At 40.9% G+C, this 27,468-nt stretch overlaps 1 protein-coding gene across 2 annotated transcripts; it reads right to left on the reverse strand.

Moving 5' to 3' along the window:
• Positions 1 to 302: 302 nt before the first annotated feature.
• On the reverse strand, positions 303 to 27,468 carry LOC137675939 (mothers against decapentaplegic homolog 4). Of its 2 annotated transcripts, XM_068422280.1 has the most exons (12): positions 27,290 to 27,468; positions 17,583 to 17,948; positions 16,502 to 16,676; positions 16,054 to 16,083; positions 14,237 to 14,452; positions 12,371 to 12,490; positions 12,128 to 12,238; positions 10,556 to 10,606; positions 8,844 to 9,027; positions 7,832 to 8,000; positions 6,377 to 6,515; positions 303 to 5,227 (listed from the first exon to the last, which is right to left on the reverse strand). In XM_068422280.1, exons 2-12 carry the CDS (start codon positions 17,829 to 17,831, stop codon positions 5,016 to 5,018), a joined length of 1,656 nt encoding a protein of 551 aa, XP_068278381.1. In that variant the 5' UTR covers positions 17,832 to 17,948; positions 27,290 to 27,468; the 3' UTR covers positions 303 to 5,015. The 2 variants fall into 2 exon arrangements, with proteins under 2 accessions (XP_068278381.1, XP_068278383.1); XM_068422282.1 differs by lacking the exon at positions 12,371 to 12,490 and having other exon boundaries at positions 27,290 to 27,467.

A 27,468-nucleotide genomic window follows, 5' to 3' on the forward strand; every position in this document is an offset into this window, starting at 1 on the left:
TCCTTGCTCCGAGACCACAACACCCAGCTTGGCTGGTGGCTTTAGAGGAACAATTTTCATTAATATGAGCACCCACAAAACTGTGGTGCCCCAGCAGCTTAAGACAGACCAGTACCTGCACGCCTTTAGGTGCACGGGGAGTCTACAATGCTGGACACTGCTCTTGGGTTTGGGTTCAACGCTGGTTGCACCGAAGTATCTCACACATGAGACTCAGTTCAAGACTGCAGCCAACAGTTCTGCCAGCCAGCCACAAACAGGCTAAAAGCTCTCCACTGAATGAAATAAAGAAGCAAAAGATGTGAATCTTTACCTTTTTTAATCAAAAACATACTCTGTTACAGAATTTCAGGAAAGTTAACTACAGTATATTATCCACAAACTAGGTCTAATGAAAAACATACAGTAAGCTACAAAGGAACTACTGGGAATTCTGTTGACCACTTATCAAAAGGCAATGGCTGAAAGAAGAAAACGCTTAACTAGGCTTTCATGCTCAAAAAAACCCTCTCAAGGTGAGTTTTGGGTTATGGGTACTTCACAGCTCTCAATCCAGCTGAATCACAACTTAGTAGTGCTACCAAACGTCACCAAAAAGACACAGAAAAAGATACTGGAGCAAGAAAGCGCTAAGTTATTTTTTTTGGTGAGCTTGAAAGAACGAAGTCCTGTAAATTTAGGAGCGATGTATCACTCCCAAGGCACAACAGCAGCCAGCAGTGCCAAAACCTCTGGAGATTTGGTCGACAAGTCATTTTGCTTCCCACCGGGTCTTTGACAGCGCTGAAAAGTCCTGTGAGTTCTTGGGGACCTCAGCGGCATCGTACACGGCAGCGTACCCAGATCATTTTCAGACACGCGCCATCAAGAAGAGTGTTTTGGAGGTGGATGACACAAGGATTCAGCATCCAGCTCTGACACGACTGGTGGAGAAGCTCTTCCCGTTGGTTCCGTTTCCCTGCCCAGCTGCATCGGCAGTAGAAGGGACCAGCTTAGTGCTCATGAATAATGCAAATGCCCCAATTTGCAAATCTCGGTCCCAAGAACAGTGCCGTGGTCCTCAAAAACCTGACACCAGTCACGGAAACACTCCTGTTATCAGCAGGACCAGGCAAGACCGTCGCTTTTCATGTTTAAGTCTTACTTTAAACAACAAAAAGAAAGTAACCTCTTAAAAATTGTGGCCTGAACAATACCTTGACAACTAAGAACCTTATAATTTTCTAAAGCAGATGTGAAGTAGCATGGGGCCTGGCAGGAGAAGGAGGGGAGGAAAGAGGATTTCTTAAGTCTGAATCCCACTTAAGAGGAAGACCCATCTGTCTTGCTTTAATTAAAGTGACCAGGGATCCCACTCTGCCCAGCAGAGCAAAAATGCACATCAAGGAGACAGCCCTTTCTAAAGCGCTTACTCTTCAAAGAAGAGATTAAAGATGTCCCAATAAAGACCACCGTCAAGACGTAAACAACATTTGAAGGGTTCAGAGGCAGAAGCCCCCCGCCCACATACACCGGCGTAGGGATTTTTTAATGGTTCCCAGTCAAAGACTCGAGGCAGTCGTTCCTGAGCTACGCAGAGAGGATGCTGTCGTCTTTACAAGTGTCACAAGAAGGAAGATGGTGTTAAAGGTTAAGGCACAGGAGTTGGACACAGGTTTAAGGACTACTGCTGCTGCTACAGACCTGCTTCGTGACTGAGGGAGATCCGTGGTCTCCTTTGTACTTCAGGTCCTTCTCTGTAAAGCAGACAGAGTGTTTCCCAGGTCTTCAGGACGCAAGAGGACCATCTCCTTCGAAGGGATTCCTGTTAGGATGGCTTTAAGTCTTTTTAAACCATTCCAGGAAAAAGGTTTCCTCTCCTACATCTCTTCCATTTTATCTTCAAATGCCCTCGCTTTCAAAACTAACAATAACACGGCTAAAGCCGTCTACACCTTCCAGTGCTAATCCCCAGCTCTCCAGTTCATGAACTGAAATGACAAAGCACTCCAGCACAACGCTTTTCTTCACGGGTGCATAGAGGGTGAGAAACACAGGGGTAATGACCTCGTCAGAAGAACTAAGCCGAGCAGACGTGGGACCAGGATCGCAAGCTGAAAAAATACTTGTTGAATTCACTGATTTTGAGACGTTTGGAGCTGAGGAGGAGACGCGATTCTGGCACTGCTGACAACCCTGCGGAGGGGGATCGTCACGGCTGTCAAGGAGCTGTAGCTCTTTTTTTTAATCTCAGAAAAAGACATGAACCCAAGACGGTTAAAAATCCTACGTGCTGCTGATGAAGTGTTTCTGATCCATTATGTGCTGCCTTTTATGCCTTGTCATAAGAAAGAGAAATACAAAAATTAAGTTATAGGCATATTAAAAACTAAGAATGAGCTTCTCTCATTTGCCCTTACCAGTTACGGTTGCATCTCATCAGTGCCTGCCCGGTGGGTAAGATGAATGCTGGGTCAGTATTCTGACTGCGTCACACCATGTTCAGATTGCCCCTGTGATTTCTTCCTTCTGATAAACTCATCTTGACATTATTTTGTTGTTCTATTCTGAACAGTTTTGGCCATCTAACCACCACACTGTAGGCAGAGACTTAAGGAGACTTGCAAAACATCTGCAAAAAGCTTAGTCTTAACAGCGGAATTCTTTCATCCTGCAACAGAGGCAAGGACACAGACAGGCGGAAGCAATCTTTCACTGTTTTATCAAAGTTTGGCAGAATCAAAACATAAGCAGCTGGTACAGAGGGTTTTCTGTGAAGTAGCCGTATACAGATGGGCCACCCACCAAGATAAGCACCTTGCAAAGTTCAACGGGGAGTAAGCTCATGGGCTCCTAATCAAATGAAGAGGCTGTTACAAGGAATTCATTACTCTGGCGGCTAGAGGCTTCTCAAGAGGCAAGGCACCTCGAGTCCAGCAGTAAGAGCAGGGCAGACCATTCAAAGGGGAGGCTGGCAAGAAGAACATGTAGTCAGGCTTTTCATTTCTTCCCCCAAATCAAGTTTTCTCTTGTGGATGAAGCATAACCGAGCTGCTGGTTAATAAGCTTCTCTGAGGACAGAGTCAGAACCCTCTACTGAAAGCGTTCCTCAAGAATCCGAAGCAGCTTGCTTTTCAGACAAACTAGATCATTAGGAGACAAAGGAAAATGAAAAAGGTTTTAAACCAAAGGCCTTGAGAAAAGCAAACCCTATTTTTCCAAATATCAAGAAGCTGCCACATAAGAGGACAAAGAAGTGACCTCATTAGAAGTTAGTCTGAAGAAGGCAACACAGAGAAAAGTCATAAGTCATCTGTCTTCTGTGCTTCCACACCCAAGACAGAAACGATGACTGCTGACCTCTTTCATTAGAATTTCAGCATATGGGGGAAGCGATACCTTGTGTCATAGCCCTCTACAGATTCCTGAAACCATGCGAGGAACTTGGCAAAAAGCTTCTGAAGAATCTCTTCCAAGAGTTCCACTTATGTTAACAACCGTGCTGCCGGGTGGGCTCAGTACAGCACGACCGGGCAGCGCTCGAAGGACTTCAGTTGGAGTCTACGTACTTCTAAGGCCGTTTAATTAAGCTCCAACTCCCTACAGACATGTTGAAAAATGAGGAATTTCTGCTCCCTCTTCATACCCCAAATAGCCAGAAGAAAGATCCTCAGGTCATGCTTTTCTTGAGAAGCAGGGAAAGAAAAATTGGGTTTGCTTCCCGGCAGGTTCAAACCCAACAAAAACTCCTCCCACTATTGGCTGCTGCTGGTTTTGCAAAGGAAAGTAATCCATCACTCAAGATCAATGGTTTCAAGGTGCAGAATTACATAATAGAAGCAAACTAAATTTATAAAAAAAAAAAAAAATCAGGGTTTTCATCATTTTATTTATACTATTAACTAGAGAGAAAGCATACATATTGTATCTGTCATACAGTTCAATACATTTGCATTTTTTTTTCTACTATAAATTCTCTATACAAAGTCATTGCCAATTGATATGGTCATTGATGGCATAGGGCTTAAAATAACCAAGAGGTATAAAAACAAGTTTGCCATCTTGCCCTGAGTGGAAATGGTGAACAGATACAAAAAGTGGATCCTAAATATTGATGTTAATGTTACACACGATTTAATGGTCAATGCAAGTAAAAAGAGTCATGCAACTTTTTAAAATACCTGCCAAGTCTGACTTGAGTAAAACCATGGAAGTCAGTAGTAGTTATGAAAATATGTTCCTGCCATTCGGTACTCATCATGCAATTTCAGTGGCAACTTTGCAGACTGGGTATTTCGTGTTGTATTTAAACTGAGTGCCAGCACCGAAAGTATCCATTTCCTTTAGTGTTTTAAAACTCACGTGTCTATATAAATAAAAATCTAAGATCTCTTTTTTTTTTTTTTTTTGTAAAAACTAGTGAAGGAAAAGCCACATTTCTCTTCCTCGCTATTTTTCATCAATGCCAACAACGTTATGTCTCATCCCTCACTTTTTGGCAGCTTCTACGTTTTAATCTGGAAAAATCATAACAAAATAGTCAACAAAATAAAGAAGTCTTCTGTTAACTACTGTTCCCTAAAAAGAACATCACAGATCAGCTGGAATTTTAAAGTTGCTACAAGGTAAATGTTTATAACTATTAGAAGGAATTTTCAGATATAAATATATATATAATATATATTCTGCATACAAAAGGCTCCCGTGAGGCTTATCACCAAGATGCCATAATAGAGAAGGAAAGTTTTGAAGGGAACAAACCCAATACTGTAAAGTCTCTATAAGGCTTTTACCTTTCACTTTAAGCCCTGAGCCACGTATTATGGCAATTAAGTTCTGAAAATAACTGAAATCCAAATTCTGCCTGTTCAGTTTCTTTCTGCTAAGAGCAAGGCGGCAAACACATTTTTAAAACCTGGTTTTAGAAGATTAAGCAGAACAAAAGTAAAATATATCTTCAGGTTATAAACAGAATTGTATTTTACAATCCACCATCCTCACAATATAATGGCCCACAGCAGTGCAGCAGAGGGATCTCAGTCTAAAGGTTGTGGGTCTGCAATAGGCATGGTATGAAGTACTTCATCTAGAAGCTGGAGGGCACGGTGTAAGTGAATTTCAATCCAGCACGGTGTCTCTTTGATGCTCTGTCTTGGGTAATCAGGTCCCCAACCTTTTACAAAACTCATCCTGAGTATGCACAAGCGGCGAAGGTCATCTACACCAATTCCAGCAGCAGCTGACAGACCTAAACAGGAGAGGTTTCAAGTAAGTGCTCACAGACACGCTCTTTTATCATCTGTTTATTTAGCCATTCCTGTTTGCTTGGCTCTTTCTTCACATTCAGTTCCCTCTCACCACAGCCAAGGCCAATCCTTATTTCTAGATCTCTGCTATAACGAACACAGCAATTATTTTGCATTTTCTTCCAATTTTTTTCATCATCCTGCAATCTTGAAATGGCATTGAAATACAAAACTCCTTATAATAAAGCAGACACGATGAAACCTAATGTCTTATGTGATATTAGGTTGTAAACCTTATTTAGGAAACGTGGTAAAAAATACTCATTCTTCAGGTTTGCCAAATGCTGCATTTTCAGCATAAGAACTCAAGACTGATCACCTGCAGGAAGGTGGGTTAACAAATTAACACTACTTACATGTAATAACAGAAAAAGATGAATACAGCTGGCAAACTTCCAATCAGAAGTACGGCTAAGACAGAAGTTAAATACAAAATGCCTTCAGCAATTTATGGGATAGCTGGAAAGAACCACTTGGCAATACAAGCACTCCAGAAAACACTGTGGCACATAAAGCAGTCTGAGACATGTAAGCACTTACATTTTTAAAAGGATTTAAGTATAATTTCAAAGATCTAGAATTTAGCAACTAAGAAAACTCTAGCTCAGAATAACTTTAAAAAAATAAAAGAAAAACACCTTCACACTCTCTTCTTCCTCTTCTCAAGAATCTTAGTATTAAGTTTCCCTAAACCTAGTCAAGGACTTTGTCGCTCAGTAATCCCCATTGTTTTGGGTAATGTTTTTATGAGCTTAGATCTCAAAGATCACTTTTCAAGCTTGGGTCTAAGCAGCCAAAAGTATCTGTCTAAACTAACAGGGTTATGCTACTTGACCTTGTATATAAATGCTGTACTGCATATCCAACATCCCCTGAAGACTACAGAGCAAAAGCTGGTGCGTGGAGCAGGTACAAAGCAAACAATTACAGACTTACCACGATGCCACCCAGCCCCAATCCTGCTACCTCAATTCCAAGTTCATTTGTACTGTTGCAGGGGCACTGGGTGGATGGGTGCTGTTATGAGGGAGAGCTGTGTGATTCGTTTTCAGGTAAGGCAAAAAAGGAGACCAAGCAGTTAATGTACTTACTAATGGCTGGGGCTATTCCACCTACTGATCCTGGTCCAGGGATGTTTCCAGCTACTGCTGCAGCTTGAGCAGCAGCAGCAGCTTGGGCAGTGGCAGCCTGCTGTTGCATCTGACGATGACACTGGCGTAAATCAAACACCTTTAAAATTAGAAAAAAGAAATATCAAACTATGTAGACTTACTGAAATCAAGGAAGGAAAGAATTCCTCAACTCCCATCCCCAATGATGTGGATCTCTCTGCTTTCCCAAAGCAACTCCTACAGTCTCGCCATACACTTGGTGAAAGCAAACCTTCCCCGACTAGTTTAATTTCTAACAGAAATAATCCATTAATGCTGATTCCTAGAGAATCTTCTCATACGATGTTACCACCACTGGCAATACCAGAACCTGTCTGAGCTGAGCTAAAGCAGTACCCTGTGCAGAACTGACTGCAGGACCAAAGTCTGAAGGATGCTACAAGGCTGATAAAATCCCAAATTTTTTGTTAAATCCCAGGATTTACAGAAAATAGGCATATAAATAAAAATGGAAGCCAACAAGTCCTGCTTTAGTTTGTCAAACTTTATTCTATTCTTCACTGCTTTACTGAAATGTGTTAGTCTATTTAAAAGAAATACCAATAATTGATAGGCCTGAAGTTTCAGCAGCTAGGTGTCAGGCTGGGGGCATTTTATATCTTTGTGGTCAGGCTTGGCACTAATATATACAGGAACTCTGTTCTCATGCTAGAAAGCTTGTACGTAGAGGTTGGTGGGGTTTCTTTTATCTTCATTACACAACCTGCCTGCAAAATTGAGGATTTAAAAAAAAAAAATTATCACTGCAAACTTCAAGCAGTTCATCTGTGGCAGGGGGTTGGAACTAGATGGTCTTTAAAGTCCCTTCCAACCCAAACCATTCCATGATTCTATGATTCTATCTCTAATTCAAGAATTGTTTTTTACAAGTGTGACTTGTCCTAAATAAAGTTTCAAGTCTGGCAGAGGCCTGTCCAAGTAAGAATCTCCTGAAAATAATTTGTTTCCGTGCAACTTTCTATGACCTCTGGATCACTTCATGTCCATAACACTTTACACTTCGACTGTGTTTATACAGACTTTCACAGTTTTTCTTGTTTTGGAGAGAGAGTAAAGCAGCAGATAACCTATGCTAAAAATTTTAGCAGCAGTTCATTTAAAACTGTAAGGCTAAAAATACAAAAAACTGCTATCAAGATTGTGACAAAATAAAAAAATCAGTTACTTTCTAGTATCTAGATGACACTTTCAGTTTAGGGTCATTTTAAAAAGTCATCTTAAGTGACTTGTCAAATGGAAAGTTTTAGGTTTTTTTAAAGGATAATCAAAAGCAAAGTTACATTTATTTCAGAGTCTCACAGCTTCCCTACCACTGACAAGAACCAAATGTATGCTATTTCCCCCACAATTTTCATCTAGGAACATCGAACCGACCTTTATATATGCACTTGGGTAAATCTTGTGAACAGCATCCCCTGGTGCACGCCCTGCTTCTCTGTCCAGGTAGTAACTCTGAACGAAGACCGCGTGGTCACTGAGGCATCTAACCCACACGTCACCTTCTCCTTTGCACTCCAACTGCACCCCTTTACCTATGTGCAACCTTAAAAAGAAAGACAGTTCCAGTGCATCTGTGTGTACATACTATCAATCAGATCTTTACTAAATAAACCATAAACAATTCTCCAGCTCTCAGTTGTCTGTGATACCTTAATTTATGCTGCACTCACACAAGGACTTGAAACTGTAGTTATTATCTTAGGTATAAGTTAGTATATAGCTACACAAAATCTATAAAGTAAAAAACCATCTGTAATACCACGTAAAGATCTATGGGAAACACAATGTAGAAGCAATATCTGAGTAGCAGCTACAGCACTTACTGACAACACAGAGCTGGGACACCGAACGCATTCAGTTCTGTTCAGAAGTGTAAAAATCCCACAAGCATTCTAATGTAGAAAGTCACCCAAACACACAGACAAAGCCACATTTTAATGCAGAACTGTGTGTTTGTTTGGATCACGTTACAGCGATCTAGCATCCTGACTGTCATAATGCAACATTTCTGAAGACATGGAATCATTTTATTCATCTTCAGTTGCAAGATTGCTTCAGTTCTCTCCGCTTCCACATCAAAGCATGACGAGAATGAATGAAAATCCAGCTAGCTCTCTATAAACCTTCCTTTGCTTCTTTAACAAATCTATATATTGCAGTTGTTCTCACATCACTCTGTGGTGCAGAGAGCTAATATTCAGCTTGCATACGTAATGGCACGAGCTGCTAATTTTCTCCTTGAAAGCAATGAAAAGCAACGCGCTGCTGCAAAGCACCCAAGGTCTTTGTCATGCATTCTGAATGTATTACAGCAGTGGCACTGAATGCAAACCAAACTATTATCAAATACCACAGACAGCTGGAGCTTTGGGGAGCTGCAGAATACCTTGCTCTCTCAATGGCTTCTGTTCTATGCACGTTGGAAAGCTGGCCCAGGCAAAAACGGTCTCCTCCAGAAGGATCCACGTATCCGTCAACAGTAACAATCGGACAGCTTGAAGGGACCTTAAATGTTTCCCCAACTTGCACGTCCATTTCAAAATATGCGATCGAACACCAGTATTCTGGAGCTAAAGAATACAGACAATTCACTGACTGAAAGGCACAAAACCCCTATGAGCCCATTCCAGACAATCAATCAAGCCTTCTGCAACTGCATTTGTCGTTCAGACTAAGAGCACACACTCACATAAGCAAGTTCAGATGGACAAAGACGTGTCTGCTAGCACAGAAAAACACTACATACTGCAATGAACATGGGCTTCTCGTTTTTATTTGAGCATGCATCAAAGCTAGGGGTTTTTGTAGTTAAGATATCTTCTTACAAGTCTTTGTGCAGTTTATAATTCCAGTTAGATTTTCTAAACCATCTGCATGCCTCCCCCTTATGACTATAGCTTGATTTTGTCCTCCTTTAGCATAAAGAATTCATACATATATGCCTATTCCTGGCTAGGCTGACAGAAACTAACTCTCAAACAGATCTGGCTTAAGATACAAGAGTAACAACCTTCTAGGTGAAGTCAGTTTTCTCTATCCTCCCTGCAAAGCAAACCAGATTTGGAAAGCAGGGCAATGGGGGAAAAACATCAAAGATCACATCCTGATCTTGTCTGCACACAAGAAAGTCAGGCATGGGATAAAACAAGGAAGTATTAAGCAAGGGAGCAGAACAAAATGGCATGTTTTAATAGCAAAGAGGTGCCTTTTAACTCATACTATTTTAAACAGAAAAACTGGCTACAAAGGAAAGATGGCACTTCTCTTCAGACACATTAAAACCTAAAGCTGCCATAAGCTGGAATCACTGGGGATTTCAGGGACTCAGCACCTTTGCTGACTATAAGGGCCTGTTTCCACCAAAGGGTGGCACTTCAGCAGCTTGTTGGGTAGGGCAAAGAAAATCAGCACTACAGCATACCCAAAACAGGGGAAGCAGGAGAGCTAATGTGGTAGAACCTAAACACATCAGCCTGAAAAGCCAACAGGAAAAAGAGCTCTCAGTGCCATAAGTGGTATTCGTTCACTACAAACTGCAGCACCCAACTGCACGCCTCTTAAGAAACTGTTGTTCTGTTTTTATTAGAGAAGAATAAATGAAGGTGGCTGAATTGCTTTAAGTTTTTAAATTTGTCTCTGAGGACCAAACAGGGTGAAATCAATAGGTGAATCAACAGGGTGAAAAAGACATACTAAACAATACAAAATACAGCTTAGCTACAGTTCAGTTCAGCCAGCAATTATCAATAGTTTTATTTCTGGTACTGGTTTAGTCACTGGCCAATGAATAAAGGAGTTAAACTTTTAGGCTTTTCAACTATGCAGCTCTCACTGTGCAGACAACAGTGGGTTTGAGGATTGCAATTTTTGACTTAGGCATCTAAATTAAATTCAGTTCACAGCCTATGTCACCATTCCAAAAGAGATGAATTCAAAAGAAGGCTTATCACAAAATGGTTCCTCTCCTTCCTTCCTCCCCTTTTGAATATGTATCTCACAGATTTCAGAGTGCTTGGTTAAAAAAAAAAAAAAATCATACTCAAACTAGAAAGTTATTAGCTTCTACAATATTAGCATTACATGTCAGATTTTACTCACCAGGATGATTTGATATAGGAGGCTGGAATGCAAGTTCATTGTGAACTGGCCCTTTAAAAGAAAACATGCAATTTGTTTTACACGAGAAAAAATAAGGTTTTATTTCTTAACTTATTTTCCTATGAAAAAAGACTAAAACAACAGTTATAAATCGCAGTAATTTCTGAAGCAATTGGCCAAAGCTGACAGGGGAGAAAAAATGCCAACAGAAGAATTACACTCTTAGAGGTTTCCTAAAAATTCAGAAGCTGAGTGGAACTCAGAGCTCCATTAGTATCCCAGGAAGATGGAAAAAATCCCCAGAGAACTCATTTTCTAAAGAAAACAAATACTGAATACGGTCTTGGTATCGGTCAGTTTATTCTCTCCACTTTTATAATCTAGGTCCCTTACAGGCAGCAGAGAACAAGAAGGAAAGACTTAAACATAGTATGGTAAGTGACAGCAGCTTTTGCAACAAAAAACTTTGGTAGGTGTCAAAACACGTGACTTTCTGAAGTGAGAAGAGGCAGCAGGCAAGAAAAGCTCTACGTGGTGTCACCAGCCAGTTACAAATATTAATTATAGGAAGACATATGCACTGAGAAACATTTATAGAGTCTCTACAGCACCACTGAAGTTTCTACATCCCAGTATTTCTGACAAAGAAAGTGAAGTGGGATGCCAACAGAACAAAATAATGAACTTAATAACCGTATCTAAGCCACAATTTTTTTGATAGAGACAAGCTGAAGTCATTGTAACATTAACTCACAGTACATTCCCCCCTCCACTAAGTGCTGCAAACAGGTGATCTGGTTAAGTACTGCATTAGGAAATAAAGAACTGCTTTAGCTTTTTGCCACAAAATTTAGAAAAACTTTAATTTGGGTGGGTTTTTTTTTGCACTCTACCCTTATAATGAATATACTGTGCTAGACACTGACACTAGAAGTTTGATCACTTTTTTTTTTTCCCTTCCCATCTTCTGTACCTTAAAACCAGAGGTTGTGGTCCTATTTTGTAGATGAAAGAGATGTTCAAGTTTGTGTACCAAATGTACTCATGAATCACGCTGTGGCAAGACCACTTTATTGACAAGTACTTTACTGCACAAGCTTTCACAAAGTTCTTTAAAACTGGCTAACGAACATGGACACGCGCTTTCCAAAGCTTAATGCAGATTGTTACATCAAGACATGACTTCAAAACTTCTAGAAAATAAAAACATGGAGGCACTTCCAAGAAAAATGTCAAAACACCACATTGGGAATCAACTTCCTCCTCTACTACAAGATTGCAAAGCTTTAAAAACAGAGGTTTAGAAAGGAAATGCTAGTTTTGTTAGGTGTAGTAAGACATCTATAATACAGATGGTATCACTACAGCTATTTGAATTTCTCATCTCTGCTGCTTTAATGGAGGAAAGTCCATCAAGCTCTTCTATTTAACTGTCAGAATATACTAAACACAGTAATGGCTCTATAATGAAAGAAAAAGGGATTTGAGGATAAAGAATAACCACAAACGGGTCCCCCACCATTCAACAAAATTGAAAACAAAATAAGTGACTTGAAAATCTGCACTACTTACAGTAATGTCCAGGATGCATAGGTGGATGATGCTGAAGATGGCCATTCTGGTGGTGAGGTATGGTAGGCGTGTAGGCTGCTGTCCGACTTCCAGTCCAAGTTGTAGTACTATCTAGAAAAAGAAAGGAGTTGTTGGTTTTTAAAGGGAGTTTTTCCACATCTCACTTCTAATCCTCTATTTCTCCTGAACATTTGGAAACTGGTTTTAGAAAACTAAGAAGAGTGCACATATGTATATACTCACTGTGATGGTAAGTAGCTGGCTGAGCTGTAAACCCATTCTGTTGAGTTCCTGGCTGAGGCCCTGAAGCAATCTGTAAGAGTCCATCACTATGGCTACCTGTCAATATACTGGTAGGTTGACCTGGTAAAAGAACACACTACCTATTCATGAACGTTCCAAAATTTTAATTAAGAAGAGCTCAGCACTACTGGGTAGGAAAATACACCCAACTAAGGGCACTGCAATACACAGTTCCTGTAAGTTTGGTTTCAGTAATTTTTTCCACCCACCAGAGTGTCTTAGGAAACTTGAAGCAAGATGCTCTACATCAGCTGATTTTGACTCTGACACCCTTAATACTTTAGAAGTATGCAGAGAACTCTCTTTTATCAACCGCAGCTTTGTTTTGTTCATATCCCATTTTTCAGTTGGAAAGGAAAGAAGAAGAGATGTCACAGGTTTTATTGAACAACAGAGCTGGAGTAGATTTGGTATGAATCCAAACAGGCCAACGGTAGGTCCAGTTAAGTTGCTTATTTTCAGCATGTTAGAACTACTGTTCCTAAGGAGGACACTTGCTTAAATTCCTCCAAAACATACTAAACAGTATTCTGTTTTTAAAAACAGTGCTGGAATAGAGCTGCACACATCACTGGACTCCTTCCCAAAAAAGTTCCTGGTTTTTTTTTTCCTCCCAAATAAATATTTCAAGAATTGTCTACGCTTTGAAGTAAAACTACAAATATTTCAGAACAGGTTAACAGAATTTGATTTTAAAAGGCTTCAGCTCAGCCATTAACACTAAACTGATCAGCAGTTTCACAAGAACACTTGCACTCTCAAACTGGTCAGGCTAGCAGAATTTAACACACTGAAAACTTCAACTAAAACCCAAAAGCAAGTTGTTTTTTCATGTCCACTTGGCTCCAACAGTTATAGCACTGATGAGAAGAAGTTATTGACTATAAACTGTTGTGCAAAGGCAATACAATTAAACTGCCTTTTCCTTTCAGACATTGCATCTCAGCTTGGGAAAATCATCATTAGTTTTAGCAAAAAAAAGTCATCGGCTAAAATTAAAGAACATTATCAAAATAATATAATTCAAATTTGGTATCATGAAATCCATTACATTCACACATCTTTGATATTAAAGCGATGAAGAATATGTGAAACCCCTCCAAACTTCACAGCTTCCCTAGTCAGGGCTGCAGGACATCGTGTACATAACTGCTTTACTGTCCTGCTGGAGGGAAGTGTCAGGTTTGATGCTGGTAAACCAGACTCTTTCACTTGTAATGAATACACACAGAAAAGCAAGAAAAACCTCAATGCAGCACTCCAACAGACTCATGAAAATATTCATTAGGGCTGTCACTTTGGTAGTACAGTGGGCCTTTATAAAAATAATAATCAAGTTAAAACTGGAAGACTCATTTTGTCAGCTGTGGAACACTAAAGAATTGCCTGGAAACCTCCGATATTGCCACCTTACAGTGTATCTGTTGTCCCCCTTGCTGTTGTTAATAAAATAATAAAAATCCTTCCACTCCTACAGCAATTATTCCAATAATAGCCATAATGTTTTGTCAGCGATCAACTGCTTTAACATTGTTATCACCGAACCTTTGGCCTATCCAGAACAGTCCTGTAGCACTCATGTAGTGTCAGTCTCACTGAAAAAAAAGACTGGGTCACCAGGAAAAGCTACTCAAATTATCCTGCACGTTAAAATCTTTGGTTAACACTTACGAGACTGCCTAGATCACTGCATCAGTGTAGTGTGACAGCAGCAGATTTCCAACGCAAGATGTACTTTGGAAAAAAAACAGTGGTTATCTCTGAGCTTTCACAGTTTGGTATTTCATATAACCTCTATGATCTTACTTGTTGAAGCCACAGGAATGTTGGGAAAATTAGTGGTGCTGGTAGTGCTAGCCTCAGTAGGAGCTAACATGGCTGGGGTGCTATAAGGCTCTGTAGATGCCCTGTTACTTGGTGGATGCTGGATGGTCTGGACTGAATGGCCTTCAGCAGAAGACAATGACGGCTGCCCCTCGTAGTCATGAACGTATTCGTCCTTCACCAACATGCTCGATGGAGCTGTGAAGAAGCAAACGGTCACACATGCAAAGCAAATCTATTTTTGGGGATTTAACTACAAATCGCACTGCTACTTCCAAGCAATAACAATTCTATTAAAATTACTGGGGGGAGGATTTAACCTATATAAACACTGCTAAAGCACACCTCTAAATTACAAATAAACAAGTCAGCAGCAGAAAATTTTGAAGCATAACTGGATGGAAAAGCCAACAGTTTATTTTGCTTACTGCTAGCAAACAAGCAGTTTAGTCCCATGGTAGTAGACTCCCAACAGCATTTTGTTTTCTAGTCCATCATCATGTGATTGGACATGGTTAATAAGAGGGAAAAACATGCTTTTTGTCAAGCACCTAAATATATGTTAATGCAGTAGCTAAGAAACCAATTCCTACTATACAAGTAAGAACATATGCAAATTTCCGACGAAAAATGTAATTCATGAACACAGCACATAAGAAACTTCGCGCATCCCTTAAGTAATTTTAAGCAACTCCCATTCAAATTGCCTAGAAACATCAAATACACATTCAGAGACAATATAACACCACTCTGTGTTTAACAATGTAGCCACTAATTCAGAATATTCCACATAGAGCATAAGGAAATCACTACCATCGCCACGACAAGAATTTATTTCTGTATATCCTATTGAGCGCAAGTAAAACTCTTACACTACATCAGCTCCCATGCTCGTCTTTAAAGCAGCCTTAAATATATTAAAATATGACATTAATTTTCTGTTTCTTGTTGCAAAAACAGTAGCACGACGAGGAAATGCTTATTGTGTATTTAACTGCTGGGTAGCAAGCTTTGATTCTGTACACAAGCATTATTTTTCAGAAGACACAGGTAACAATGCAAACCAGCACAGATGAGCACACAAGTTAAAGCTTGTGAAGTTAACAGTTTGTTGGGTTGTTTGGGGTTTTTTAAAGTCATTTTTCCTTGAATACTTCTAATAATGTGCTAAAAACATTGGACTACCCAAATTTCCTTCTCATGAAATTCTCATGAGTTTCTTCTGGAAGGAAAAAAAAAAATCAGTTTTCAAATATAGCCGTTACCAACGGCTCAATCTCAGATCTCCAAATAATGTTCACTGGACATTTAATGTCCAATTTCTCTCAAGTTTCAGGGAGAGCAAGACTATTAGATTGCTTCATTCAATTGTATATTAATTACAGAATTTCTATTATTTTCTTGTTAAACTACTTATTAAATTATAAGCATCTATTATTCCCAATTCAATTAGTATATCATACAGGTGCACATGTTTTTGGGTGTTTGTTTTTTTTTTAATTAGCAGCATTCAACAGTGAGGTTTTTGTTTTTCTTTTTTTTGTTGAGGTTTGTAAGTTGCAGACAATGAAACTAGAACATACCTACAAGCTGAGCTGAAGCCTCAATGTAAAGAATTTATCAATACTTGCCTCTCATACGCTACTTAGCTGGTCTTCCAAAAGCAGAGAGACAAATGCATTTCCACCTGCTCTCTACACTCCCCCTCAGGGAGATACCCAGGAATAAACTGTGTACATACTGAAGAGTTTAACACAGTTTGTGCCCACAGAAATGCGACAGTAAACAGAATTACTTACCAGAACTCTGTAGTGTCAGTCCTGAGAGATCTTTAAAAAGAAAAAGAAAAGGGGGTGTGGAGCATTATATACACAGAGATCTTCAACATTTGAACACTAAGTTTATAAGCCTTTACAAATTATTACTACAGACTCTACACATTATATCCCCTCCATCACAACACAAGTCTTAATGCTAAGTTATTCCTAGGATACACATTAACTCTAAGAACTGTGTGCAAAGCCAACAGAAAGCCTTAAACAAAAGCCACAAACTGTTGTTTCAAATTTGGAACAAAGGCAAAAGAATAATTCCATTAAGAAGACGAGCAAGTGCATATGAAAGTAATTTATAATTAGATCATTAAAAGTTAATGTTTTGAATTCAGGCCTGTACTTTCTACACTCCAAAGGAAAACATTTTACATTTTATTCCCACTGTTCCATTTTAAATCAAGAGTCTACTTACCGATGCCAGGCGATACTACACGCTCATAATGGTAAGGATTTACACAGACACTGTCACATTTTAAGTCAAAAGCATACTGACAATATTTAACATGCTTGAGTTCATTTTTATGAAGATCAGGCCACCTCCAAAGACGAGCGTAAATCACATGAGGGAATCCCTTGCGACCAGCCACCTAAAAAGTTAGACACAAAAGTTGATTGGGAAAGTAGCACGACATTTCACTTCATTTAGTGAGGAGCAAAGCTGGAAGAGGACAAACACCCCACCACAATCTCTCTCCATCATCAAAATATGCAAAAAAAAAAGGTGGTGTACAGTTTACCCAAGTTCTGTACTCAACAGAAATAAATTTCTATTAGGGTTTTGCTACAGTTAAGTCAACACTGTGATTCTTCAGAAAAAAAAATACTGGATACAAAATGGCAGAAGCAGAATTTGTGCTTAATGTAGTACGCATGGTCACCTTCCCCACCATGGATGATGAAGGAGCTTTGCCACAGAAGAAGAGGAACGAGGCACTAAGCTACGCTATAAGGAATTTACAAGTAGAAGAATGCCAATCCATTATACTGAATAAAAAAAATGCTTCTAGGGTAGACAGAAAGCTAGCCAGCAAACATGACATCTGTCCTGGAACAAGGAAATCGCAACCCAAGCTATACAGGTACTGAGTACTGACGATGTAAAAGGCTAACAAATCCTCAGTGCAGCCTCCTTGGAGTACCTTAGCAAGGGATCACAGGTCTTTCTTCACACTGCTGACCAACACAGAGCTAACAGAAGCTTGTAGTGAAAATACCAGCATAAACAGCCGAATTTGTTACGTGACCCTGCTTTTTACTGCCACACACACGCTCGTTTAGAACGGCTGATCCAACGCCTTCTGCTCCTTTTGAAAAAAATATATAATCAACTACTGCAGCAGTCCAGAGCTCCAGCCACAGAACATGCCTACAAACGGGGGCGGGGGGGGATGCAAGAGAAGAGCTACTCTTCCTCAACACTCTAGGATCCTGCGACACTCACTTCTGCTCCAGCTTCACTAGGAGGAAAACATCTGATTTTCACTTGTACTAACCTGAAGCCTCCCATCCAGCGTTCTCTGTATTGTAACACACTTGCTAGGATGAGCTCCATTTGTGGTTATAGCTGTAATCAAAGAATCCAATTCATCTTTTTTCTCCTTTAGCTTTTTAACTAAACTTTCAATTGCGCGTTTGGCAAAAGTTTCACTCTCTCCACCTTGTCGATGGCACATCAAGCTGTGAACAATGCTCAGACAAGCGTCATTACTTGTTGGCGTGTTAGTAATAGACATATTGTCCATTTGTCACAGCTTTTTCTTTCAGAGCAAATGTCAGTTTTGGGGGCTGTTATGATTTTCAAGCTGATGAACAAGAGATGATCCAAGTTAAGTGTTAGATGTACTGTCTCTTGGTAAAACCTAGGAGGAAAAAATATCTACATTAGAATTGTTTTTAACAAATTGCAGATCATGTTTCTAAGGAAGTCTGTGGCTTTTTCCTTCTTTTATTTTCAAGCTAAGTGCAGGAGATCAAAAGCACATGAAAAAACTGCATTGCTTGTCCCATGATAGCTAAAAACATGCTTAAGATACTGCTTGCACAGTTTTAGATATAAGATTATGTCTTTTCCCCTAGTAACAATATTTAAATAAAGATTATAGTTTACATACATGTACACATAGTATGTACATATAGAAAGGTAGGGGTTATTAGATGAACAGGCTCTGAATCAGGAAAAGGAGAACGGTGACAATGATTTCCTATGTTTTATACTGGTAGGATGAAACCAAGCGAAAATACTGACTGGGAATCAAGGGGCATTGATTTAAACAAAATTTGAATAGTGAAGAAGCATGAATGCACACCAGAATCACCTGTCATCTTTATTTAATAATCCTCTTCAAATAGTCCAGCTACGTTCTGACCTCAGACTAACTCTATGTCTCTTTGCTAATCAGAAAGGCAAAAATTGTACCGGGCCATGAGCTTAATACACATTTATGTAAATTAGTATTGTGTGGATCTTTAGATATGAAAATCCCAATTGGCACATTTGCCTTTACTTGTTTGGATCCAGCTTCTTCTGGATCAAGACAAATCAACTGAAGTCACTAAAAAAGCACCTTTAAATGGTCTCAAATGGAACTGCCTTAATTACACGAAATATAAGATAAGGAATAAGTCTGTCCTAACACATTTGGCCTTTAAACTGCGTTTGTTGAGAACCTGCAGTGGTTTCTGGTTATGAACTCATTCTTCTCACAGCCAGCAGACCTCATCCTTTTGAAGTTTCCTTTAACTCACGAATTACAAGAAGAGCTGGCCTGATTTTCTCAATTCTGAATGAGCTAATTACTATGTTTTACGTTGCTTTATCCAGAAACATAGGACAGCAGGGTTTGTGCACACAGAAAAGGAGTCTAATGTTGTCACAAAGCTACTCTAGTTCTTCCAGCACCTCTGGGTTCACATAGTCATCTACTAACACCATTCTACCAACTCAGTCGTCTGACTTTCTTAAGACACTGGCAGCAAACACATATAAGCGATTTTACTACATTTACATTTTCTGAGTAAGCTTAAAATATAAACCTTTCTGTAACGAACACGTTGTTCTCAACAATGTAAATAAAATAGATTTGATTTCAAGAGTTAAGAAAAAGAAGTTTGTTCACATTATCTGAGGAACACATCCAGTCAAAGACCTGTTACTGCACTGGAATTTTCCATGTTATTAGAGGTACAGTAGTAGCTGCTATTTATTGGAAACAAATGCGTTGCACAAAAAGAAGAGTGGGATGTTAGTTTAGAAAGTTAACGCATCACACTAATTACCGTGTGAATGCATAGTTTCCCTTCTTGTAAAAGGAATATCGCAACACAAATCCAGCACAATTATAAAAGGAAACAAAGTCTTCCCTATTTAATATTTTCTCCAATTTCAACTCGGATACAGCATGCTTTGGTAGACTTGGAAAAAACACATCACAAATCCTTCCCCCCCCTCCATTTTCAACAGTTTTATTCTTTTGTAAGGATGCTTTTGGACCTAATTTCCCCCAAAGGAAAACAATTACCTGAAAGTTTGAGCAAGATCATTTTACCTAGCTGTTAAAAGTTTCTCCCTCAACGCTAATTTTTTTTTTTTGCACTTCCAACTCAATAAGCCTCTTTTAAAAGTCAAGCTTAACCTGCCAGTCATTCTCCATGGCAACCTGCACTCGCATAAATCCATAAAAGCTTGCCAGCTAAAACAGAATAGAACATCATTTTCCTTAAATATAAAACAGCACCCCAGATAGATATGCATAAGTAATCATAAATAAGTGACTAGATAAAGCTATTAGCCAAAAGAGCTTTAAATAAAGAGATGCTTAAAATTAGACACGCAGCTCTATCTTCTACACCCGTAAAACTATGAATGAGGATTTTGCTTGCTGACTTTCAGAAGACTAAGATCAAGCAAATAAATCCTTGTTTAAGTGGAATGATCTCCAGAAATGTTGAGTCACCCCTCAGCTGCCTCTGCGCTCAATAGGCGCTTCTGACTGCTCAGCACTTTTGAAAGCCGGGCCGCTCGTTTAGGATTTTGAATACTGTTACACACTGCTGGCGCGTAATTGCCCGCTAATTCAGGAGCCTTCCTTTAGAAGTCCCCTCTACAGAAATCCTGTATTTAATCTTGCAATTTCGATCCCCAGAAAAAGCTGGGGGGGAGGTCAGTGGATACCAGCCTGGCACGTGTTGATAAATGCTGTGACATATTTTGCAGGTTAGTATATTTTGCAGAAAGGCAAGTTTTTACACTCCAAATTTAGTTTCTCATGAAATAACTCTACAAGCCTATTTTTGACTGAGTCACACATTCGAGAGGTGCCTTAACACCTTCTTACTATATTCCTTTCATGTGTGCAAATAAAAGCAAAATGCAATCTTAAAGCATTATATTTTTAGAAGATAGCCTTTGAAGATAAGGTTCCAGCATGCCCTCAGACACGGAGTGCTAGATGTTCTGCAAAACAACAATATGCTTGTGTGATTTAATGCTTATTTGATCAGAGTATGGAACTTCAAAACCATTCCTTAGCATGCCCCCAGCCCAAGTAGGTGATCCCACACCACGGCTCAAACTTAGATTTACAGGGGAATAGGTAGGGCCAAATATAACGAGCAGAGATCTTCTTACTTCCCTTCACCCAGGAATTTCATGGAAACAGCAATGAGCAAGAGTGTTTCGAGGGAAAAGGGGCAGAGAGAAGAGACAGGGAACAGGAGAAAAGCAGCAGCAGCAGGAGACAGCACCTGCAGTGAAGCTCTGAGCTTCGCCTACCAAGGAACACAAAGGTATTTCTCTCCCTTTTGCTGTAGTGTGATGGGAGCAAACGCAGAAGAAAATAAAAATGGGACAAGCTAACTTAAAATGCTAACAAGTTACAAAGTTATAGAGAAGTACCTCATTATGTTATAGGAAGTAATTTATTTCAACAACTAAGTATTAACAGGTATGTTACAAAATAAGTGAACAAGTAGTGTTCTGCGATAGTCTAAGTATTGGAACAAGAGTAAGATCCTCTGGAGAGAAGATAAATCTGCAAGACAAAAGAAGTTAAGATTGCCAGGTAATTAAAAACATCTCTGACGATCTGTAGCAAACATGCTACTATCTCAGAGAACTGATAAGTAACCATTAACTGAAACTCTTCCTGCAAGACTGATGCAGACTTGAACAAATACCGTAATTCTTCCGTACCTCCCACTGCCCCACGGCTGCCTTGCTGAAGGGTGAGGTATCTTTTTAGCCTGTGCAATGAAATTCAAAACATGAAGCAGCTGTCTAACATTAAAAATGCTACACTGGTGCCACATGCCTCATTTTCATGTCTGTGGATAATTCTGCCAGAAATGGTTACCTGAACAATATAAACAGATTCTAAAAAAACAGGCACCTACAATAGTATGCTACTTCATATAACTAAAATCAAATATATTATTGACTTATCTACGTGGAAGTAACATTACTGAGCTCTCATTGCACTTGCATTTATCTTATGGGCAGGAAAGCAAAATAAGCACCGTACTGACTCAACTATTCCACTGTTCTCAGATCAACCGCTACATTCCCTCCCTCAAAACAGCGATCATTTTACCAACGTGACTAGAAAACGCAGACCGTGTTGAATGTTTAGCATCTTCTGCAAAAGCTCAGAGCTCCAGGACAGCACTTCCAGTTTGTGGAAGTAAGGTGGTCCTGATCAACTAGGAAAAAACTGAGCGAAGTACAACAAGCAGACAAGATCTCACCCAAAGGGATAATCAATGCATTTATGGAACAGTAAATTAATATTCCACCTTGTCTGCCAATATCTCTTCAGCTACACCAGCAAGATATAATATTATAAGCTAGCACGGATTAAGAACAAGTGCTTTTACATGCCAAAACCCAGCCTGAGCCATGACTTCCAAATATTTGCAGCAACTCTTCAGGCACCACACCAAGTATTTAAGAGATACGAGACATTAGGAAGCATTTCTTCTCAGCAAGGGTCATTAGCCATTGGAAGGGGCTGCCCAGGGAGGTGGTGGAGTCCCCATCTCTGGAGGGGTTTAAGAAAAGCCTGGAGATGGCACTTAGTGCCCTGGTCTAGTTGCCATGGTGGTGTCAGGGCAATGGTTGGACTCGATGAGCCCAGAGGGCTCTTCCAACCCGATTGATTCTGTGATCATTTGGAAGGTCTCACACGAGGCCCTAGAGTTGCTGAAGTATATTTCAGTTCGAAATTCTTCATCAAAACAGCATGCAGACGCATACAGACGTAGTCAGACACACAGGCAGGGTCTGAAGAAGGTACAAGGGGTGTAGAAAAAAAGTTTTTCTGCTTTTCATGGTTAGAAAAAACACATGGATTTGATTTCCCTGCTTTTACAGAGGTATTACTACAGTCGGACAGAAGCTCAACTGAGACACTGTAAGTGTAGGGGCTGCTAAAAAAATAGAAAGACTTCAGATTTCTTAAAAAGAACTCACATTCTTCTCTACATATTAAGAACAACCTGAAATGAATGCCTTTTACACTCAGAAGTTGCTTATCTTCCCTCTCTCCTCCCACAAAAGCCACACTTTGCAATTTGGGGGAGAACGATCAACCCCAAACAAGAAAAGGAAATAACAGGCTTACGCAGACAAACCAGGCAGTTACGGATGGAGCTGGGAGTCAGGGATGTAACCCCAAAGGAATATGATCCAGGCCATCAGCGATCCAACAGCTTGGGCAAGACGGTTAATCCAGTCCCGACGCTGATACGATACACTACCCTCTTCATTTACAGTAGGGTTTAAGCCAATCGCAGCTGCGGAGGGATCAAATTCACCAAGAAACTCAGTCTAAAAATGTGACAGTGCAAATGCCACTGGATAATTACTTTAAGATATGGGCAAAAGGCCAAAATCCCCTCCGTGTCACTTTCTTAGCATCTATTTTATTAAGTTTCTACATCAAACTAGTTATTTTCCAAACAAGAGACAACTTGAGACTCTTGGAGACTTCCTCGTTTACAGGACAAATTATGTGAGAAGTAGTGTGATGAGGAGTGATCAAGTAACACTTCGTTTTAAAAATTAAGATGCTAAGAATTGTGCTGTATTAAAAGAAAAAAAAAGTTTAAAAATATAGCACAGTTTTGGCACAACTGGAAAAATAATTCCTGCAGGTGTCAGGGCAGCGATGGCCCTTTGAAAAGCTTCGGATGGAGAAAGGGAAGCAGTCTTGCAGATCAGCTCTGAAAACAGGTTCTGGATATAGACACAGTGCTGAAGGTCCAGAGATGCTGGCGGGGAAGGCTGATAAACACGCTAAACAATGGAGGCAGGGGGATGAGTAGCGTACACCAACACATCAGGAGCGAATGAAGAATGCAAGATGGATTTGCAACCGCATGCACAAGAAGCGTGATGTGAACAGTTGTGATGGAAATCCAACCAGCCCGCTACGTTAAAATCAAAGAAAAATAAAATTTACACGTGCTAAGCATCAGATGACACATTCAGGGTTCGTGAAGCCTTTAAACAACAAGGCAGAGAGAGATTTGCCATCTTTTTGTCCAAACTGAGCAGACAACAGTCCTGGGTCACCGTAGAGCACTTCAAACGATCATCATTAGATGATGGTTGTAGGTCCTTTCCAACTGAACTATTCTATTTTAAATAATGTAAACACAGATTTTTTAGCAGCAGCTATGCAAAAATGCTCTACTATGCACGTAAATATATAAGCTTGAGAATTTAAAGTACTGGTATATCCATGTAAGGGCTGGTGTTACAAACAGGTACAGGGATGCTAAAGACGATAACGTAAGGCGAGTGAGTGCGTCTAATGGCATTCACCAGGTACAATACAGCATTTCTGTATCCATTATGAATCTTAACATAACCTGGCCATTATCCATTGTAACATACCGTAGAAGGGTCTAAGCAAGTCAGCAAATTTGCAGGCAGAATATCCTTTGTGATGAGCCATGACTTAAGTGAATACACCTAAGAAAAAATAAGGGTTGTTTGCTTGAAGCTGCCACTGATGCTCTGGGAGCACGATTTTACTGGTAACAGCCATCCCAGTCACAGATTTCCAGCATTTTGAGACCAGGCGGTGACGCGATGCTAACGAACTGGCTAATTAGAATACTGTACAAATTGACATCTTGCTAGAACATTGCACACGAATAAAGGACAAGAAAAGCTCTTGCGTAAGCTGTTGCCTCCAAAATTAGACAAACACAAAGATGTCAGGAAAGCAGCACACACACTTGATAGCTTTTAACCACCAAAACGTTGCTACAGAGTTCTGCTGTTTAATAATGCAGTGGTAGAAGTTTTATGATAAACACGATAAAGAAAAATCCATAAACCAATAAAACAAAAGGCAGCTCGTGATTTGATGAAGATATGAATAAGTGATTAAACTGCAGATACTTTCCAGCACATTAGACTATTATCTACTTGCCCAAAGGGTGATCGGGAACAAAATGTTTGTAGACATAAGAACAATTAGCAATTAAAGAGCAAGGGTATTAAGAAGGTACTGCACCCGCACTGTTCTGTACAGTAAGAGCTCACATTCCCCAGGATACTATTTTTGTGCGTGTATCTGAATAATCAGTACCAATTCTGCTCACCTCACCGTCAGTAGCTGCAAAAATTTCAGCCACATGACAGCATAAAAGGGTCTGGAGAAGAGTTTTAAGACAACTCTGAGTGACAACTCTTTCATCTTAACATAAACCCACAGTTAAGATGTGTAAGGAGCCATTTCTTTGTGGAAGAAACTGCTGGGATGTAGCTGCCCAAGTGCAGCTCTCAGCGTCTTTACTCCTCTCAGCTTCCACCTGCGCACTTCAACTGCTCTCAAAAGCACTTTACAAATGCAACAGATTGATCCTGTAAACAGAGCAAACATTTCTGCTGCACGAGGTTCGAGGTTGTTTAATCTCGTTCAAGAAACTAATGCTATAGCAAAAAACACATCCAAATCCTTGTCTTTGACTACGTCGGAGGCAGGACACAATAAAAAAGGTAATGCTGCTATGCTGATGTGACTCCATACGCACACCTTTTACATCCTAGAAAGTTGCACTCATCATTTCAGTTCTCCTTCTCTCTCTTTTTTATTTTTGAGAAAGCATACAGCTGAAAAAAAATCTCCTCTTTTCAATACAGGCTTCTGTATGGTCAGAGAAGGAAGACCACTGCATGTTCCACCACAAGAGTGGGAAGGGCAGGAAACTCCTCAACAACAGGATCTATTTCCACAACACAGATCTAGGCACTGCCTCACCTCCGAGAGGGCACCCTTGGTGTCCCACCGAGCAAGAGGTCATCCCCTCCTCATCCCAGCCTGGGTAAGGAGGGGATGAAAACGTGGGAACGGCAAGAGAGACCACGTTCAGAAAGCAGAAGGTGGTGGAAGTCCTTGCCGTAGAATAACAGAGCAAACCTGAACTGAACTCCTCCTCAGAGCATCCTGCAAGACCCAGCTTCTTGCAGGCTGCTTCCTTCAACAAGGACAAACAGTAATTTGTCAAAACCTCACAAACAAGAAGGAACAATTGTGGCTATGCCAAGCAACAAAAGGAAGAGTCGAACCTTGCGCTCAGGCAGAAGCGGTGTGATTTTTCACTTGTACGTCATGTTTCGATAGCCTAGCGATAGGTGTATTAGATAACATCTGTTCTTTATTGTAATCTGCACGGGGATAATGTTCTCTGCATTTGTTCGAGCTTAAAAAAAAAAAAAAAATCACCTCTGGGCAAAGCAAGCATGGAAAATTCCAGCCCCAACCAAAAGCAGGGTTTTTCACAAGGTTAACAACATAGGAAAACAGTCCTAAAATTCCAGCAGGACCTTAACAACAGCACGGTGAAGGCTGCTCCTCACCAGGATCGACCGATCTGCTCTCAGCACCTTTGTTCTCCGCTAAATCTGTTGATGCCTCTCAAAACTCACATCCCTCTTGTGTTAGCTGCGCTTGAATGCATTATGTAAAGAGCCATCGACTTAAAAAAGGAATTCTAATCAGTTTGAGACACTTACTGCTTCTCTTTAGGCTTCAGCTCTTTGAAATAAAGTTTCTATATCAATATTAAACACGCATGCTTATGCAACAAGCAAATCAAGAGGTTCATGAATGCAAAGTGAGAAGAAACTCCTTCCAGTGGCAATCCGGCCAAGAGAAGAGGAGGGCCAGAAGGACAAGTTGCCTATTTATTGTGACGCTGGAGTACAAAAACACCTTTAGTTTTTTATAGGGCAGGATAGCTATTTCAACAGCCTTGCATGGAATTACCCCCATTACTGAACGAAGTAAGAACAATACCAAAGTCTCACAAATTAAAAGATGACAGCTCTGGCGGAGTCTGAAATCACCCTCGCCTGTTGACAGTGGCACACCATTCTTAATCAAGCTAATTTGAGAAGCGGTGGTAAAAGACACCACGATCCTACTCCAATCGTATGTGTTTGACAACAACTGGTTTGCAGCAGTACAATTTGGGCTCTGAGTAATAACACACCTAACCCACAACTAGATTACCCCATAAATTAACCAGCCTTCCGTGGTAAAACCTAGAAGGCTCAACTATGCAGCAAGTCACACAGCTCCCCAAAAACCCAACACCCCCAGAAACAGGGGATGGGAAAGGAAAACCAGTAAAGGTGGAATAATCTTTTAACGAACAGCCCTTGTGCTGAGCAGCCCCGTGCTGTGTGAACACCAGCTAAAAGCACCGTTCTCTGCCATCGCAAGGAAGATGGCAGATTTCAGAGAACCGAACGCGAAGCGGCTCACACAAAAACATCCAGGGCATTTTCCAGCGTGCGAGAGAGAGCACGGAGAGAGCACGAACGGCAGCGGAGGGAAGTTTAACTGGGGACAGGCCGCTGGAGAGCCTTTACGAGAGGGCACCAAGGTTTTAAATAAATAGTGCTAAAAGTTTGGGGGCGGAGGGCGGGGGGGGGGGATCGTGGTTTTTTTCTCGCTCGGGGAAAGCGGGGGAGGTGGGGAAGGAGCCGGGGAGGGGAACCCAGCGCAGCGGGGCCGCGAGAAGCCCCCGGGCGGCGGGTGAGGAGGGGAGGCCGCTGCCCCGGCTCCCCGGAACGGCAGCCGGCACGGCCCCGGTGCCCGAGGAGGCGGCGGGGGAGGCGGGCGGGAGGAGGGGGCGCGCTGCGGGCGGCCTCGGCGGGCGGACGGGAGCCGAGAGCGGATGTTACCTGGGCCGCGGGCGGCGGCGGAGCGGCCGCTCTCCGGGCGCGGCCTGCGGCTGTGGTGTGAGGGGCGGCGGTGACGGGGGCGGGGGGGAGCCTTTCCCTCGCCTCAGCCGGCCCCGGTGCGGCGGAGCGGGCCAGGCCTCCGCCCCCCCGCCCTCCCCCTCCCCGGGCTGCGGCCGGGC

The sequence above is a fragment of the Nyctibius grandis genome, chromosome Z (genome assembly GCF_013368605.1).
Source record: "Nyctibius grandis isolate bNycGra1 chromosome Z, bNycGra1.pri, whole genome shotgun sequence".
In the NCBI taxonomy this organism is placed as follows: Eukaryota; Metazoa; Chordata; class Aves; order Nyctibiiformes; family Nyctibiidae; genus Nyctibius; species Nyctibius grandis.